The 17,705-nt window shown below is 46.0% G+C and overlaps 1 protein-coding gene across 1 annotated transcript in view; it reads left to right on the top strand.

Moving 5' to 3' along the window:
* The window catches only part of ATP8A2 (ATPase phospholipid transporting 8A2), a 391,847-nt gene that overhangs the window by 18,689 nt on the left and 355,453 nt on the right, over positions 1-17,705 (top strand). Inside the window, exons 2-6 of the mRNA XM_024753564.1 lie at positions 9,511-9,610; positions 10,056-10,154; positions 11,087-11,132; positions 12,158-12,198; positions 16,580-16,653. Of these exons, the coding sequence (XP_024609332.1) occupies positions 9,511-9,610; positions 10,056-10,154; positions 11,087-11,132; positions 12,158-12,198; positions 16,580-16,653 (360 nt within the window). The remainder of the gene's footprint in view (positions 1-9,510; positions 9,611-10,055; positions 10,155-11,086; positions 11,133-12,157; positions 12,199-16,579; positions 16,654-17,705) is intronic.

Genomic DNA, 17,705 nt, shown 5'->3' with positions numbered 1-17,705 from the left:
CCCCCCCCCCCCCCCCCCGGATTTGAACCCTCTGAGCATGGGGTGAATTGAAGCTTCTGTTGGAGAACGACCGAGGACCGTCTGGCTCAGACTGGATGGGGCAGTGAGGTCTACTTGGCAGAAACACTGCGGTGACGACCGGCCAGCAGAGGGCGCTGTGCTGCTGCCGGTCTGAGGTGTGCTCTGGGCTCTCCCCCCGCAAGGCAAGCACAGGGGTTAAGGGAATACTTATTTGATGTGGCCAACCTAGAGCTCAACGGTCAGAGGAGAGAGAATTGCTTTCCCTGCTCTCTTTCCCCTACCCCTCACCCCCGCCCACGCTCATACTCACGCACACACAGTTGAAATGATTGTGTGCTGGGCAGACGTGAATAGAGAAAAGCTTGCAGAGAAGGTGACCCCTTGGGCTGTTGGCTCAGAAGAGAAGGATGTGGTTTGATGAGGAGAGATGTTCTAGGAATTTATCAGGATGAAAGGAAGCAAGAGAACTGAATAAGAGCTGAAGATGCTACAGAATAAAGTGACTTCCATTTAAGGGGGAGGAACTTTACTCTCATGTCTCCCGTGGGCTGAGTTACAGGGTGAAGACTCCCGTCCTGGAAGCCAGACTGCTCTTCTCAAAGCAACGAGCGTGTAAACGCTTTGTACTCTGGGTGCCAGGCTGACGTTTGCTTCTCGTTAGACTCATGGAGGGCAGGTTAAAATTCCCTTCCTTTTATCCGTGACCCGGGGCACAGTTGCTGCTGGCGGAAGGAGGTGATTGAAGGGATTACTATCAGATATGAGTGTAACTATCTCATTTTGTGGTGGGAAGCAGTATACGAGTGAACTAGGTCTTCAGCCTAATTTCATGTTCTAATAAACAGCTCCTTATGTACAACCATTCCTGAAATTAGCTAAACATCCACGGACTGATGGCCCCTTGACAGTTACATCTGGTACTATTAATTTTTATTTAAAATATTTATTAAAATAATACGTAAGGCAGTTAAAAGTTCCAATAGTGTGGAAGCTTATCATGAAAATCAGTAGCTTCCAGCCCTGTCTCTCCCATTCTGATTCTGTCCCACCAACGGCAACCACTGTTTTTAATTCTTTTGTTGGTTTCCACCGTATTTCTAAGTTAGGTTTAGAAGAGAGCTCTCTGAATTCTCTTATAGATGAAGATTTAACTTACTTACTTCAGGATGAATTAGTGAAGTAGTATATCATGTTTGTCTCCTTTCTAGTATAACTTATTTTTCCTGTCTCAGTTTTCTTCTGGAACATTTTTGTTTTGTTTTTTACATATCAATTCTTATTTTTTCCATCAGAACACTGTATATTTTGCAACCTCTTGTTATATTTTATTATTATTATTTTTTTGCGGTACGTGGGCCTCTCACTGCTGTGGCCTCTCCCGTTGCGGAGCACAGGCTCCGGACGCGCAGGCTCAGCGGCCATGGCTCACGGGCCCAGCCGCTCCGTGGCATGTGGGATCTTCCCGGACCGGGGCGCGAACCCGCGTCCCCTGCCTCGGCAGGCGGACTCCCAACCACTGCGCCGCCAGGGAAGCCCTCTCTGAGTTCTTTGAGCATCTTCATGGTCGTTACCTCGAACTCTTTCTCAGGGAGATTGCTTATCTCCACTTTGCTTAGTTCTTCTGGGGTTTCTTCTTCCTTTGTTGGGGACATATTCCTCTGTCACCTCATTTTGCCTCATTCTCTGCTTTTATTCCTGTGTATTAGGTAGGTTGGTTATGCTCCCTGATCTCGCGGGGTGGGCTTATGTGGGGGACATCCTGTGGGTGCCAGCAGGACACTCCCCTCTGGTCACCAGAGCTGTGTGCTCTAGGGGTACCCTTTATGTGGGCTACATGGGCCCTTCTGCTGTGGCAGTGCTGACTACTGTAGCTGTGCTGGTGGGCGCAGCTGGCCCCTCTTCTGGTTGGTTGCCGGGCCCTGCCGTGTGTAGAGGCTGCTGGAGGCTGGTGGGCGGGGCTGGGTCCTGGGCCCTCTGGTGGGCAGGGCAGGGTCGGGTCCCGGCACTGTTAAGCTAAAGGAGGTGGTCACAGTACTGCTTACCAGCCCCAGTGTCCTTGAGGTGGGGTGAGCCCCCAAACTGGCTGCTCTGAGTGTCCTTGTCCCCAGTTACCTCCTTTCTCTCCAGGAGGCTCTCCAAGGTCAATCCTGCCTAATAGGTGACTGTGATGGTGAATTTATGTCAACTTGATGGATATTTAGTCAAACATTATTCCGGCTGTTTCTGTGAAGGTGATTTTGAAAGTGGTTAACATTTGATTCGTGGACTGAGTAAAGCAGATTTCCCTCCCCAGTGTGGGTGGGCCTCGTCCAATCAGGTAAGGGCCTGAATAGAACAAAGGGCTGAGTGAGAGGGAACTGTTCCGTTCCTCACAGACGTGGTGCTGGGATGTCGTCTGTTTCCTGCCTCTGAGCTAGAACTACACTGTCGGCCCTCCAGGGTCTACGGCTTGCTGAGTGCAGATCTTGGGACTTGTGTGAGCCTATACATATACATATATATCCTATTGGTTCTGGTTCTCTGGGGAACCCCAACGAATGCAGTGACCCTCTGCTCTCTTGAAAATGGGCTGACCTGTCTTCTCTGGTAGGTCAGGCTGCCTGCCTCACAGCCCAGGGCCCTTCCTCAGGTCCCAGGCCCCTCTGCATGCCCCTCTTTTCCCATGGCTCATTTTCAGAAGGCATCTTAGAGGCAAGGAGACATCTTTCTTGCCAAAAGCAGAAAGGAGTCTATTTTGGGGGGCGGTGGGAGAAACTCCTTAGCTGATAATTCCGCTCCTGGATTTTAAAAACGTGGCAGTATATTTTTACACTGTTTTCTACTATTTTAATGGTGCCTGAGTAGGCAGAAGTGATAAATGTGTGGGTCCATTTTACAGTTGGGAGTCAGAAGCCAGGTGCACTTGAGATTGGCCTTTATGCTGTCGAATCCCATACATAAAGACTTAGGCCCCTCGTGTCTCTGTGTTCAGTTTCCGACCGGCCCCTCCATGGGTGTGCTCACTTCTGGGAGCTCCAGCTGCACCCTTAGCTTATCCGGCATGCAGGAAAGTGCACAGAACCCAACAGGAAATTTGTAATTAACATTAAACATTTGGGGCTTCCTGGTGGCGCAGTGGTTGAGAGTCCACCTGCCGATGCAGGGGACACGGGTTCGTGCCCTGGTCCGGGAAGATCCTACATGCCGCGGAGCGGCTGGGCCCGTGAGCCATGGCCGCTGAGCCTGTGCGTCCAGAGCTTGTGCTCTGCAACAGGAGAGGCCAAAAAGTGAGAGGCCCGCGTACCGCAAAAAAAACCCCCAAACATTTGGATGAAGGTTGGCAGTCATGTGAGAAACAGACAAAAATAAAATGATAAAGGAGAGACAGACTTGCTTTACATCCAGCCCCGAGTGAGGTTTGTGTGTGTCCCATGCCAGTGAGCTCTGCACCCTGACTCCACCTCTGCTGGTCTCCCATGTAGATGTCACTCGTGGTTGGAGCTCCTGGGCTCTACCTGCTTGGGAGTGACCTCTTGGACAGTCACGGTGACCTCCCTTTGCGACCAGCAGCGACACCGCCTCTGTGACTGAGGGCAGAGACCTGCAGGATGGGTTTGAGCGCTTCTGCTTCCGTAACTTATTTTCAGAGTCATGTCACACCTTTGACTTCCAGGGCAGCCTTAATCCTTCCCTTTTGACAGGGCTTGTTTCTCTGGGTTTGGAAAGGATATGTTGAATTCTCAGTGAAGGGCCAAGGGTGTTGTAATTCAGTAGACTGACCCATAGTGCTTTTCTTTGGTGGCAGTGGTGGGATTGGGCCTGAACTGTGACTCCTTCTGTACTTGTCTGCCTTTAGGCCAGGTAGTTTCATAAGAGGTATTTGCTGTATCTTTTTACTGAAGATGGGAAATCCCATGGAAAGGGATCCTTTGAGATTTGCCATGTAAAATTGAGTCAGAGTCTCAAACTCCTTTTCTTCTGATTTTATAGCAGAAAGTTCCCAAGTTTTCTCGTAAAGCAAACGAATCAAACCTACTCTTCCACGGTGCCATGTTTAAAGATGTTAGCCGTGGGCATATCTAATGTCTGGCCTTTGGAACTGCTTGCCTAAGAGTTTTCTTCACCGAAAGATTCTCCTGGCAGTAAGCTCCGTGCTCAAAATGTTGCCTCCTCTCTGTTATCTTCTTTTCAGCCCACATTTCTATGTGAGATAAATTGCCTTGTGTCCAAAGCTATTCATCGCATAATGTATTGAGTAGAAAAACCAAATTAGAAATGTGATAGGAACAGGACACTCATGCTGTTTAATGAGAATTACAGGGTTGTCTAATTTCTGAACTTAAGTTCAAAGGTATATTTATAAGCTGACCGATTAGGACTCAACCCGTTTTTCTCATTGGATGTGTACTGTAAAGCCTAGGCTGATTTTTCAGCCCGCATGGTCTAGGATGAAGTGCTGTGGGTAATGACAGCACTCTCCGTACCGGTCCAGGTCCGGTGACTGCTTTCTGGGAACAGGTTATGAGGCCAGGCAGTATCTAGCACATCTTTTCCAGTTGTAGACAAAGAAACCGGAAAAGTGTTGAAAATAAACACGTCCACGTTTGGAAGTGAGCTTATTAGTCTGTTCTTTGTAACTGGTGAAATGTCAGTAGCTCAGTAAAATGAAGTAAAACCTTCTAGTGAGGTGGGCCTGTCTTGACATGGGCGGGCCCTGGTGATCAGGGATTTTTGCGTTCAAGGTTTCCAGAATATAATTTGGGAGGGGCGACTCCACGGCAGGGGAGAGGACCTGTCCGCGGCGGGCTGCCTGTCGGCACGTCCTCCTGGGCGAGTCCCAGGTGTGCCGTGAGGCCCGTTGTCAACGGGAGTGGCAGGGGGTCCCCTGGGGGCTTTGTATATACTGGTCTCATGGCTCTTTTTTAGGGGTTGGTGTGTGATGTACTCTTAAGGGATAAATGAATTAAGCTGTTTATGAGGGCATGAATGGCCGTCTTAGGCCGTGTCTTTTACCTTCAGTAAGCCGGAACTCCTTGCTGAGTGAACGTGTGAGAGCAGAAAGGTGGAAGGTCTCCTGCAGGGAGCTGGGAGAGGGAGGGTTCCCAGAACAGGGTCATGGAGCCACTGGTCAGCTCACAGAGTCAGCTTCTGTGAAGGGGTTTAAAGGGGCCCCCCGGTCTTCCAGTAAACACTGAATGCTTAGGCCACCTTGGGCGCGTACGAGAAATGTATTTGTCCATGTGAGGCCAGAGAAGGAAAACACCCCAGTGTGGGTTACTGTTCACATCTGGAAGGAGAGTTAAGCTAGTTTGGTTCCTGGGTTTCCAGAGGCTTGTGATCCAGAGAAGTTAGTCTTTGAGCAGCTACTGCATTGTTAGATTTGCCTTTGGAGAACAGCCGTCAACTTGGATTTTTTCTCCCGGCTGGAAAATTGCATTCAGACATCACCCCGGGGTTGGTTCCGGAGCTGCTCTCCGGAGGTCAGATTCTGGAAGTGCTTTTGTTGTGACAGGAGGGAGCCCCTGACCCACGTGTCTCCAGGCCCTATTTTCTGATACTTGTTTCCCATACTAGCCAGCTCCTAAGAGTTTCCACGAGGAACGTGCCCGCCACACACGTAGCCAGGTTCCTTCCCTGCTGGGTCAGGGGCCCGGAGAGAGGTTTGCAGGTTGGCCTTGTCGTCAGACCTTGTCTTATCCTCGGAATCCTGCAGAGACTTCCTGTCTCCTGAAGACAGAAAGGCCAGTGGGGACATGAGCTGCAGGGCCTGAGTCAGCCCCATCGCCCCGCCCCCTGGTCCCCTCCCTGCCCCTGCAGCAGGAGGACGGCGGCTGCCCTCCCTCTCAGCGTTTTTGTGCGCGCGGTTCCCTCTCTCTGCAGATTTCTTTTCTGTGCATCCACGTGGCTGGTTCCTGCTTCGTCACCTCCCTTAGGCCTTTGCTCACAGGTCACCTTCTAAGTGACACATTCCCTGATCACTGTCGAAAATAACTTCTTCCCCTGCTCCCGCCCCCCTCACCCCGCAGTGTCTCCTTCTGTGTCCTCCATCCCTGGTCTGTTTTCCTCCACGGTATTCTTCACTATCTATCCTGCCGCATATTTTATTTGGTTTTAAAGTGTCATTTTGTCTCTAGAATGTAATTCCCTTGCGATAATGCTTTTGTGACCCTTTGATTCCCCGCAGTGCTGGGCACGGTGCCTGGTACCTAGATGAGGCTCAGTAAATACCTGTGGAAGGATGGATGGATGGATTTTTGACAAGCCCCTGGTCATTCTTCATGTCACCCGATTTCGGGAAACACTGATCTAACATATTTAGAGGGAAGCTGGGTGAACCACGGGAAACAGTTCTGTTTTCTCCTGGTCATTTCTCCCCGTGCCCCAGGCCTTACAGACTCACTAAACGCCTGAGATTTGCTTGCAGCCAATGCCTGGCCAGGCCATCAGGGAGGCTGACACATGCAGTTTGAGGGGGAATCTTCTGGGGTAACGAATTCAGCTGGTGAACAAACTCTTCTGCTGGGAAGCTCTTCATTCACCCCTTTCATCCTGTAAATTTTCTTTCCCCCGGGGAAGTGATGGTAAATGCCTCCCATCCAGTTACATTTTATCCTGTTCAGCTGGGTTGAACTCAAATGGGTGACCTGAACACATCTGCCTCCTCAGGGGTAGCTGCCACTCCGTGTGGTTCTCAGACCAGCAGCATTGGTCTCACCTGGGAACTCATTAGAAATGCAGAATCTCAGACCCATTCCAGACCCACTGAATCGGGATATGCATGCAATGGTTAATCTTATGTGTCAGTTTGGCTGGGCCAGGGCGCCTGGACATTTGGTCAAACGTTACTCTAGGTGTTTCTCTTAAGGTACCTTTTGGATGAGATTAACATTTATCGATAAATTGGTGGGCTTGGAGTAAAGCACATTGCCCACCATAATGTGGGTGGGCCTCATCCATCAGGTGAAGGCCCGAATGAACAGAGACTGACCTCCCTGAGGAAGAAGGAATTCTGCCAGCAGATGGTCTATAGACTTAAATGGCAACATCAGATCTTCCCTTGGGTCTTCAGTTCTCCAAACCTGTCCTTTTGGTTTTTTATGGAGGCTTCATTGCAGACACGTGACTGATAGAATCATTGGCTGTCGGTGCTTGAAATCTCCAGCCCCTGTTTTCTCTTAGGAGGGGGTGGGACTGAAAGTTTCAACTCTCCAATCATGTGGTTGGTTCCCCTGGCATCCAGCCCCCATCCTTAGGTTACCTGGGGACTTTCCATGAGTCACCTCATTGACATAACAAAAGATACCTTTATCGCTCTTAACACAACAGAAATCCCAAAGGTTTTAGGAGCTCTGTGCCAGTAACTGGGATGAAGACCAAATATATGTTTCTTGTGATAAATCACAGTATCACAGCGCCTTCAGAAGAAGGCTAGAAATAATTGTGTCTTAAGGATGACTCTTAACCATTGTGTATCGCAAAACACCAGGCTGTGACACCAGATCTTCCCTGCAGCAGTGGCCACAAATGGCACTTGGAGCCATCCCATCCCATCCCATCCCTTCCCCACCCCCCCATCATATGGCCTCAGGCTGCTGTGTGTTTTGAGTTGTCAGTTTTTTAAAAAATAAATTTATTTTATTTATTTATTTAGGCTGCTTTGGTTCTTCGTTGCGGTGCACGGCCTTCTCATTGCCGTGGCTTCTGTTGTTGCGGAGCATGGACTCTAGGCACGTGGGCTTCAGTAGTTGTGGCTCGCGGGCTCAGTAGTTGTGGCTCGTGGGCTCTAGAGCGCAGGCTCAGTAGTTATGGCGCACGGGCTTAGTTGCTCCACGGCATGTGGGATCTTCCCGGACCAGGGCTCGAACCCGTGTCCCCTGCATTGGGAGGTGGATTCTTAACCACTGCGCCACCAGGGAAGCCCGAGTTGTCAGTTTTGGCATTTCATCCGGTCATTCCAGGTTTGGTCACCATCAGGTGTTATAGAAGTACATGTGCCTCAGGTGCCCTGTCTTCTGAGCGCTTGGCTCTTCTCTTTGGTGCTTCTAATTAATGTGTATTTTAAACCCAGAAAATCTCTCCTGACTACTTCAGGTAAGAGGTGGCTTCAGAAGGTGAGCTAAGACTTGGCAGGTATTTTTATGGATGAGCCTTTGAGCAGCTAAAGTAGGTGTGGTTCGTTTTATCCCTCAGGTCCCCAGTTTTATGCCTTGCCATTATCGCACTGTTCGTTGATTATCTGCTATGTGCTAGGAACATACAAAGTAGAAGTTGTTTGAAAAAAAAAATCAGGTGAGTAAATTTTAAAGATCTTATTGGCTTTATTCAGTGATTTACGAGTTTGGCAGTATCCCATCGAGCAGATGGAGTAGCTCTGAGGAGTTGTACAAAGTGGAAGGCTTTTATAGGTAAAAAACAGTGGGACAAGGACGTTACTAGCTAAGAGTCACTTGTTTGGGGCAAAGTCACATTCCTGTGGGGTGTATCAGGTTGATAACCTCCCTAGTGCTGACCAGGTGCTTCCAGACTGACTGGTTAAGATTAGATTCCTGGAACAGGCTGAAGCTGCAATTACGTCAGGCGTTGAGTCTCAGTTTGAGGATGTGGGCTGAGCACAAGTGACTCCATTTTGGGTCTGTTATTTGTTTTTTTAACAAAGTAAACATTCGTACTGTTCCCAGAATCTATTCTGGGGGTACATAAATATAATACAAAGCAAAGCAGAGACTATATTATGGAGGTGTAAACACCACCCTGTGACTTGGAGGAAGAAGAGCCTTTGCGAATTGGACCAAACTTCATGGGAGGGCAAGATTAGTCCTGGAGACACGGCGTGGAAGGAGGGGATGTCTCACGTGGAAGTGGAGCGTGAGTGAAGGTGGCTGAATGAAGGATGTGTGGAAGGGGGGTTCATTCAGGTGTGGTTGAGCATAAAATGTCTGTGTTGAGTGTCCAGAGGGACACATTGAACTGTCGACCACACGCCTGTTACCAGGGCATGCTTGATAGAGTGGACGTTCTACGTTGAATCAGCGGCTTTGTGATAAGAACTGTAGTGACTCAGCAATCCTGGGGTAACAATTCTACCTTGGTTTGTGTGAGTTACTAGGTAGATGCTTCACCTCTCTCTGTGTTCATATATTACTGCTTTGGGAACACGTGCCTCTTTCTGTTTTGTGGTCTTTGATGCGTATCTTTATCTTTACAAACATCGTTTATACGCTTAATGTGTTCATAGCGCAAGGCTCCTAGAAGGTGGGTACATTTCCCTGGTTACACCGTGTGACACTAAATGAACACGTATGTATCAAAGTTTGAAAACAAAGATCACATTAGAAGATTTTCGTAGGAAAGGTGTCTTTTTACAAGACGGAGAGGGCCAGCAATGTTCTTGTCCTGAGTTTTGAAATATTTTGTTTTTACAATCACTTGTGTAATTTTGGAAACTTTGTTTTCCTGTTTTTTAGAATTTACATCCATAACTGATAGCAGCGTTTTCCTTTGTCCTCACAGTACGGCCAAGTACAGCGTGTTGACGTTTCTACCTCGATTCTTGTACGAGCAGATCAGGAGAGCTGCCAATGCCTTCTTCCTCTTCATTGCCTTATTACAGGTGACATTTTAAAAAAAGTTACTTAAAATTCATAACCTTAATTGTATGCAAAATAAGATCTTGCTAAAAAGATCATTGAATGAAATGTGCCTCCTTCATCCAATTACTGTTTGCTTGAACAAATGGGATCTTTGCATAAAGGGAGACTTCTTTAGGTATATCCTTCTTGGTGTAAGGATAATTGCAGTTACGAAAAGAGGCACTGAAAGAAGACTGTGGGATCTGACTTCTAACCCTCTTTTCTGATCCAAACACAAAACGACGTTGGGTAGAATTTTAAAAATATGTAATGGACTTAGCTAGTTCTTAAAATAAGGTAATCACTTTGTAACAGAAATGAATGCAACAGAACTGCAGAGGAGCGAGGAGTGTGTGCCATATTTTCTTTTTCTTGGAGAGGATTTTAATTTGCCAACTTCCCACTTTTGGTCTCTCTGTCTTACAGCAAATTCCAGATGTTTCTCCAACAGGAAGATATACCACCCTGGTGCCATTGATCATTATTTTAACAATCGCAGGCATCAAAGAGATTGTAGAAGATTTTGTAAGTTTTTGCTTTCAGATAATAAAAACATTTATTGAATGTAACTTACAACTTATTTGCTGCTTTGAATATTTTAAGACAGAAAGGTTGGTCTATAGGCTAACTAGGCTCTCAAGTTTCATGATGGTATTTTTGGGGACAGAATGTGTACACACAGTGTCTGAACTATACAGTGAAACAGAAGTAGTTCAATCTGTATTTCCTGATGTTAGGTTTATGGACCCGCTTTGATTTTTATTGCCGATGTTCCTTACATCCTCCTTGATAGCGTGCTAGTCTGGGTAGCAAATATAAAAGCATATTTTATGTCCATAAAAGACTGAATTGCTGTCTAGTGTAGCAGCACTGAGGTTACTTTACAAGAATCTCCTCCCTCCTTATACTTCAGTGCATCTCCAAATTCATTGGCTACAGCCATATTCATGCTCTTTCCTGTTTTCTCTCTGTCCTCTTTTCAGGCTCTTCCTTCTCCCCTTCCTTTCTGTCTGTCTCCCCCTCTCTCTCATACATGCATGCACATTTTTCTGGGAATAGGTAAACGAATAAATGCAGTACAAATCAAAGCAAAGGTACTTTGCCCCCAAAGTTCTTTATCAATAGAATGAGTTCAGTTGTTTGTTGTTAGTTTATCTTATAGAATAATTCTTTTAGTTCGATCTAAAACAATCAAGGAGTAGAAAGTTTTATGCTTCAAAGTGTTTTTTCCTTGCTGTAACCAAAATATAAGCATTTAAACCGCATCTACATGTATGGTGCTAGTCTCTGAGTTTAGCGAGTGGCGCTGGATCACGACCATTGAACTGAATTTTAGGACGTTAGTGTAGCTGCCCGTTGATCTTCTTGTCTTGTTTCTGCTGGATCTTATCGTTCGCTGTTTCAGTTATTCATCAGGAACTTTTGAAACTAACACCTTTTTTTTCTTTCTGTAACAGAAGCGACATAAGGCAGACAATGCAGTTAACAAAAAGAAAACGATAGGTAAGACCCCAGGCTGACTCATTTTTTCCACTAGAAAACTTAAGAACAAGACTTGCAGTTAAGGAATTTTAAATAAGTAGTTAATGGTGTTGAGATAAATTGAGGGAAATCTGGGACTTCCCTGGTGGCGCAGTGCTTAAGAATCCACCCGCCAAGGCAGGGGACCACGGGTTCGAGCCCTGGTCTGGGAAGATCCCACATGCCACGGAGCAACTAAGCCCATGCGCCACAACTACTGAGCCTGTGCTCTAGAGCCCACGTGCCACAACTACTGAAGCCTGCATGCGTAGAACCCGTGCTCTGCAACAGGAGAAGCCACCACAATGAGAAGCCCGCGCACCGCAACAAAGAGTAGACCCCGCTTGCCGCAACTAGAGAAAGCCCACGCGCGGCAACGAAGACCCAATGCAGCCAAAAGTAAATAAATAAATAATTGAGGGAAATCTATGAGATACTTTAAAAATAGCAAAATGACAAACAAATCCAACAAAGGGTGAGTCCTGGTAATTAAAATCTGAACAGGATTTGTGTATTTTAGAGTTTTGAAAAGGTTTTAATTTTCAGGAGCTAGACATATTTTATGTACATAAAAGTCAAAGCATTCATAGCCTTGGTTTATAATTGCCCCCTACCTACTTATTGTTGCCCCCTATCTACTTATTGTTGCATTTCTAGAACGGTAGCTCTGTGTTAATGCAGGGGGGGCGGTGTGTTTATGCGAGTGTGTGTGTTTTGGTGAATCTTGTAAATGCAAGGTGATTATTTTCTTCACATGGGCTAAATATGAATAGATGTATTTGCAAACATGAATATTTATGTGTATGCATTCTTCTATATATGGTACATAAGTACCTAGTTGGGGCTCTGTTTTGGGCAGTGATGATGTTATATGTTTATGTCTAAAGATACGGTATGTTGGAATTAATCAGTGGAATTTTAAAAGGAGCCTTTTGGATTTTGGAAAGCTGATTTTATGTTGATTATCATCAGTATTAACCGATACTTGTTTTGTTTTTCTTTTTCAGTGTTAAGGAATGGTATGTGGCATACCATTATGTGGAAAGAGGTAATAACACATTTTAAAGATACGCCAGAAAGTACTGGTTTGGAGACCTGTAATTCATTGCTAGTGTTGACTTTGGTATAAAGTTTGTGTTAAGACACAAGCCATGTCCATGTCGTGTAAGTGGTGCAGTGTGGGTTTTCCCTGAGGCTTTCCTAGAACGCGTGCATGTTTCCTCTGTTGCCGCATCTTCTAGAAGCCATTCCCTGTGTCAGTTCAGAGCTGGGAAATTCATTGCCCCTGATGGATATTTCTGAAATTTCAAATCACTTTCTGGTTTCTGAATCCAAGTAAAGAAACGTTCTCCCCTGGTCTTCTGTTGTTCTCTTTATCTCAATGCACTCTTTTAAAGATTTTTTTTTTTAACTTTTGAAATTCTCCCTTCTGACATTTTTGATGGAAAGGGTTTGGGTTTGTAATTAGTCCTAAAGATAAGAAGTGGTAGACGGGGGGCTGGGAACCATCCTAGGTGGGTTCTGAGGCTGAAAGTTGCTGCTTTTAGCTTTACAAGAGCAAGGAGTGTTTGCCTCGCTGGAGTTATGGGGTCGGCGGGGTTTGAGAACGGCGTGGTGATTTGGTTGTCACTGGTGATAAATAGAAGATTTAGAAGAAATATCCCGTGCCGTCTGGGTGTTCTCTGGCTAGTAAAATAAGCTTTTTCAGTGAGTCTCTGTTGTGGCTGGAACTTAATGGTCACAAGATGTTTTTAGAGGGCGACTCTCATGACTCCAAGACTCAAAGCTGATTAACATGATTTCAGAAGAAAACTACGTTTTAGAAGAGTAACGATAATAGTATCTCTTGCTAAACATTTAATAAAATGTTTTAAAACGCCTCTATGACCTTGGGAGTCTGCAGGATGCCCGTGATGTGGTAACCGCAGCCTTCCTTTTGGCTGTCATTTTCTTTTTACTTTGTTACAGGAGATCCATTAAGCCCCTTGGTAGTGTTTTGTGATAACACCTTAAGCCGGGTAGCCATCCAGAAGCCCTGTGTTGTAAATATTAATTGACCTCACTCTCATTGGGGAGTGAGTGGTTCTCGGTCAGGTGCTTGGAGATTCTTGCCTTCACAGATGGTAGCAGTGCTCCTAGCACGCCATGGGAACTTGAGAACTCCCACGGCACTTAGGAGTGGCCTCTCTCCCTGATGTTCCTGTTGCCACTCCCCTCCCCAGGAAGGCACTCACACTGGCAGGAGTGGAGGATTATTTGAATTTGGGCTGTTGACACTACTTGAAACAGTAGAAAATGGAGTGATGATCTCAGAATTCTGGATCTAGGAGTGGATGGCTTCAGATCCCTAAAGCTCATTACTGTTTCCTACACACATTTGGAGAGAAAAAAACCAACCCATCAACCAAATACCTGTTACGTTTTGCCACCTGCATTTTTATTTCAATTAAAAAAGGATTTTGTTGTTTTAAATAGAGCTCTTAGTATGTGCCAGAGGCAGTGTTAGGCGTTGGGGATGCAGATAGGAATTAAGCATGGCCCCTGCCTTTCTTTTGCCTTTAAGCTGGATACGAACTTCAGATGTACAGAGGCTCTGAGATTTAATTTTTACTGCCCTTCTTGATGCTGAGCCCGATTCCTTAGACTTACCCACACACTTTGATAAGCAAATCAAGGCACTAATAGGATGACTTTTAGCAACATTCCTTTGTCCTGATAAAATATTAAACACAGTCACCTGTCAGGCCGTTTTCCTGGATTGTAAGATGCACTGGTTTTTTTTTGTTTTTTGTTTTTACAATTCTTGATTTCAAAGAGATGAGTAACATGGATTAGAATAGGAAACAGAAAGCATGGTGCCCTTTTGTTACTGAACCAAACGTAAGTCCGCTTGCCCGCCTGCAGTAAAGCCCATCTGCTGACACGGGGTCGTGGTGAAGGGAAGTGCAGTCTTTTTTTTTTTAGATTTCTGAATAGGTATATGCATGTGCTTTATTTTATTATTATTTTTAATCTTTATTGGAGTATAATTGCTTCACAATACTGTGTTAGTTTCTGTTGTACAACAAAGTGAATTGGCCATATGCATGCATATATCCCCATATCCCCTCCCTCTTGAGCCTCCCTCCCACCCTCCCTATCCCACCCCTCTAGGTCATCGCAAAGCACCGAGCTGATCTCCCTGTGCTATGTGGCTGCTTCCCACTAGCTATCTATTTTACATTCGGTAGTGTATATATGTTGATGCTACTCTCACTTCGCCCCAGCTTCCCCCTCCCACTCCACGTCCTCAAGTCTGTTCTCTACGTCTACATCTTTATTCCTGCCCTGCAACTAGGTTCATCAGTACTATTATTTTTTTTTTTTTTAGATTCCATATATGTGTGTTAGCATACGGTGTTTGTTTTTCTCTTTCTGACTTCTCTCTGTATGACAGACTCTAGGTCCATCCACCTCACTACAAATAACTCATTTTCGTTCCTTTTTATGACTGAGTAATATTCCATTGGCATTCTTCATAGAATTAGAACAAAACATTTTACAATTCGTATAGAAACACAAAAGACCCCGAAGAGCTAAAGCAATCTTGAGAAAGAAAAATGGAGTTGGAGGAATCAGGCTCCCCAACTTCAAACTATACCACAAAGCTACAGTAATCAAGACAGTATGGTACTGGCACAAAAACAGAAATATAGATCAATGGTACTGGATAGAATGCCCAGAGATAAACCCACACACATATTTATGACACCTAATTTATGGCACCTAATTTACGACAAAGGAGGCAAGAACATACGATGGAGAAAGGACAGCCTCTTCAATAAGCGGTGCTGGTAAGTGCAGTCTTTATTGCAGGTGCCAAGCAAGGAGTGCAGGTGGCTAGTTCTCAAAACACCCGAACTCCCCAAAGGGTTTCAGCAAAGCATCTTTAAAGGCCAGGTGAGGGAGGGGCATCCCAGGGTAGGCGATCAGCTTGTGTACAGTTCTGTGATTGGTTGATGGTAGTAACAGGGTGGTGTCACAGGTTTAACATTATCGTTCTTAGGTGCCAGCAGGTCTGGGGGCTATGTGCTCATGGTCATCAAGTAGTTAATTTCTCCTATTTGGTGGGGGTTTTAACATCTGTGAAACGACCCAGGAAGTGTGCATCACATGCTGTTATCTAGGTACTTCAGCCAGGAGCTAAAGCAGAGGATGTGGGGGAGAGGTTTGTCCTGGGAAGGCCCCACAGGGTCCTGCTCAGTTAGACTTTGAGTTTTGAAATTATATACCAGGAACAGCCTTGCTTGCGCCGTCAGAGAACTCCACCATCCTCACTCTCACACTCACGGTGCCCATTCGGTTACGCTCAAGGCTAACACGTAGCCGTGCCTGCTTCATGTCTGGTGCTGGCATATCCCTCCTTACTCATTGCATCAACCCTGCAAGGTCAGTGGTGGCGTCTCCCATTTTATAAGTGAGGACACTGGAGATCAAGGAGGTGGAGAGCTGGCTCTGTGAGTCCATGTGTGTCTGTGAAGCTCAGATCTGAGCCTGGGCCTGCCTGGCTTGAAAGCACATGTCCTCTCCAGCCCGGTGTGTCTGTGAGGTTATTTAAAGGCCCTGTGGGCCCTCGGCCGTGGGCTTGTGTCCTGCAGACGAGCACCTGTTTCCGTGGCTTGGGGGCTTCTGTGATTCTTTTCTGGCAATTTCTTGAGGCCACACGAATCTGTTTCACGTGGAGTATTTCCAGGGGACCTTTGAGATGCATTGTTCCTGCATGATTTTAGTATTACCTTTTAATCAGACCACTGGGCTTCCAGCCCGATGGCTTGGTTTTGAGTCCTGGCTCTAACACTCACTGGTTTTGTGACCATGACCCAGTATTTCACTTTGTATCTCAGTTTCCCCAGATGTGAAACAGAAGAAATTTGCCTGTTGATCCCCACAATAACCCCATGAAATATGTGCTGATGACCTCGTTGGACAGATGGGAAAAGTGAGGCACCAGAGTTTGCATGAGTTGCTCAAGGTTTACGTGCACTAGGAAGGGGTCCCACGGGGGATTTGACCCAGGCGTCCAGGCAGGCTCTCGAGCTGTGCACTTCACTGCTTACCCTGCTGCCCACAGCTGTGGGGATAGATGTGCATGTGTCTGTAAGCCAGTGAATAACTGTGAGAAAGTGAAACCTGATGGTTGTTTTGACTCATCTGCTTTCTTCTCCTTTTTTTCTTCTTCGTTCGGCATCATTGCAGAAAGGCAGTATTGCCTTTTGTCTGTATTGAAATGTTCCTTTTATTCTTGTCGAGGAAAAGAATTTGAGCTTCTCTGCCTTAAACTTCACGGCACACTTATACAGTAATTTTTTTCTCCTGATGTTTAACCACTTTTATCACCATTTGCGCTTTCCTGTCTCTCATGTTTCTTGGTCCTTGTTCTTGTGTTCTAGGTAGCCGTGGGAGACATCGTGAAGGTCGTCAACGGGCAGTGTCTTCCCGCAGATGTGGTCCTGCTGTCCTCCAGGTCAGGTGGCTCGTGGCATGGTTTTGAAATCGATGTTGAAAACAATGGAGTGTTACCTAGTGCCTGCAGAAGCCTCCAGCTACCTTCCCTGCACCCTCTGGGTCACCACCCTCTCCCCCGCTTTTTCTTCCTTTACTTCTTTGCATTTTTTTGCCTTAACCCTGAGTTTTCTTTCTCCCATTCATTTCTTTGTACTTTTTTTCTGAAGTCTTTTTATATTTATTGATGCATTTTCATCTCATGGCTGTTCTGGGCTATTCCTCGTTTGTGGGGATACATTCCAGGGCAGTGGAGTGATTTGTTCGGTAGCATCCAGGTCACAGCGTGTCTGAAACTTCAGGAGCGTCTCTGGTGGGTCCAGCCAGCAGCCTTCTCCGCAGAATCGAACGCCTCCCCTTACGGTAGTTCAGAGACCCACAGGCACTTCTCAGTGTGCACATGACTTGTAGATGGTCCGTATTTTGCCCCCTTTCTGTCTAAGCACCATTGCCATGTTTTTTAGGTAATTTTGTGCTACAGAGGTTTCATCACCAAATGGTGTAAACGATAAACAACACAGTCCTTGACTTTTCCGTGGATGATACGTAAAAGTATATATCAAAGAAGGAAAGCCAGAATCAGGATAAGAATAAACTTCTGTTTGAGTGCAAGATTAAATTAGATGATGCCAAGACTAAACCTCCCTGTACTGACGTGCTGCTGGGCATCAGGTCTCCCACCGCATGTGTTTGAGTGCAGACAGACTCTCTTTTATGGGATTGAATCACTTATTTTGTCAGATTTTAAGGCTTAGCACACACTTTCTGCTTGAGATAAAACGTTTAATAAAAGGACCCCAGGCCTGTAGAGGGGGAAAGGCCCCATATACACGGGGCAGGATTCCTGTTTGTCCCTATTGATTAGTAACAGAGAAACTCTCAGAAATAGTAAAACGTTGATCACTTGAGATCGTTTGGGTTATGAGTTTTGGGTGTGACCCTCAGAAAGCCAGCTTTGAATAAGGATTGCCTGAGCTGACATCACATTTTCCAGGTTCCCTGGTGTTTGTCCCA

Source organism: Neophocaena asiaeorientalis, unplaced genomic scaffold (assembly GCF_003031525.2).
Source record: "Neophocaena asiaeorientalis asiaeorientalis breed wild unplaced genomic scaffold, Neophocaena_asiaeorientalis_V1.1 scaffold443, whole genome shotgun sequence".
Classification (NCBI taxonomy): Eukaryota; Metazoa; Chordata; class Mammalia; order Artiodactyla; family Phocoenidae; genus Neophocaena; species Neophocaena asiaeorientalis.
This window is presented reverse-complemented; position numbering and strand designations above follow the sequence as displayed.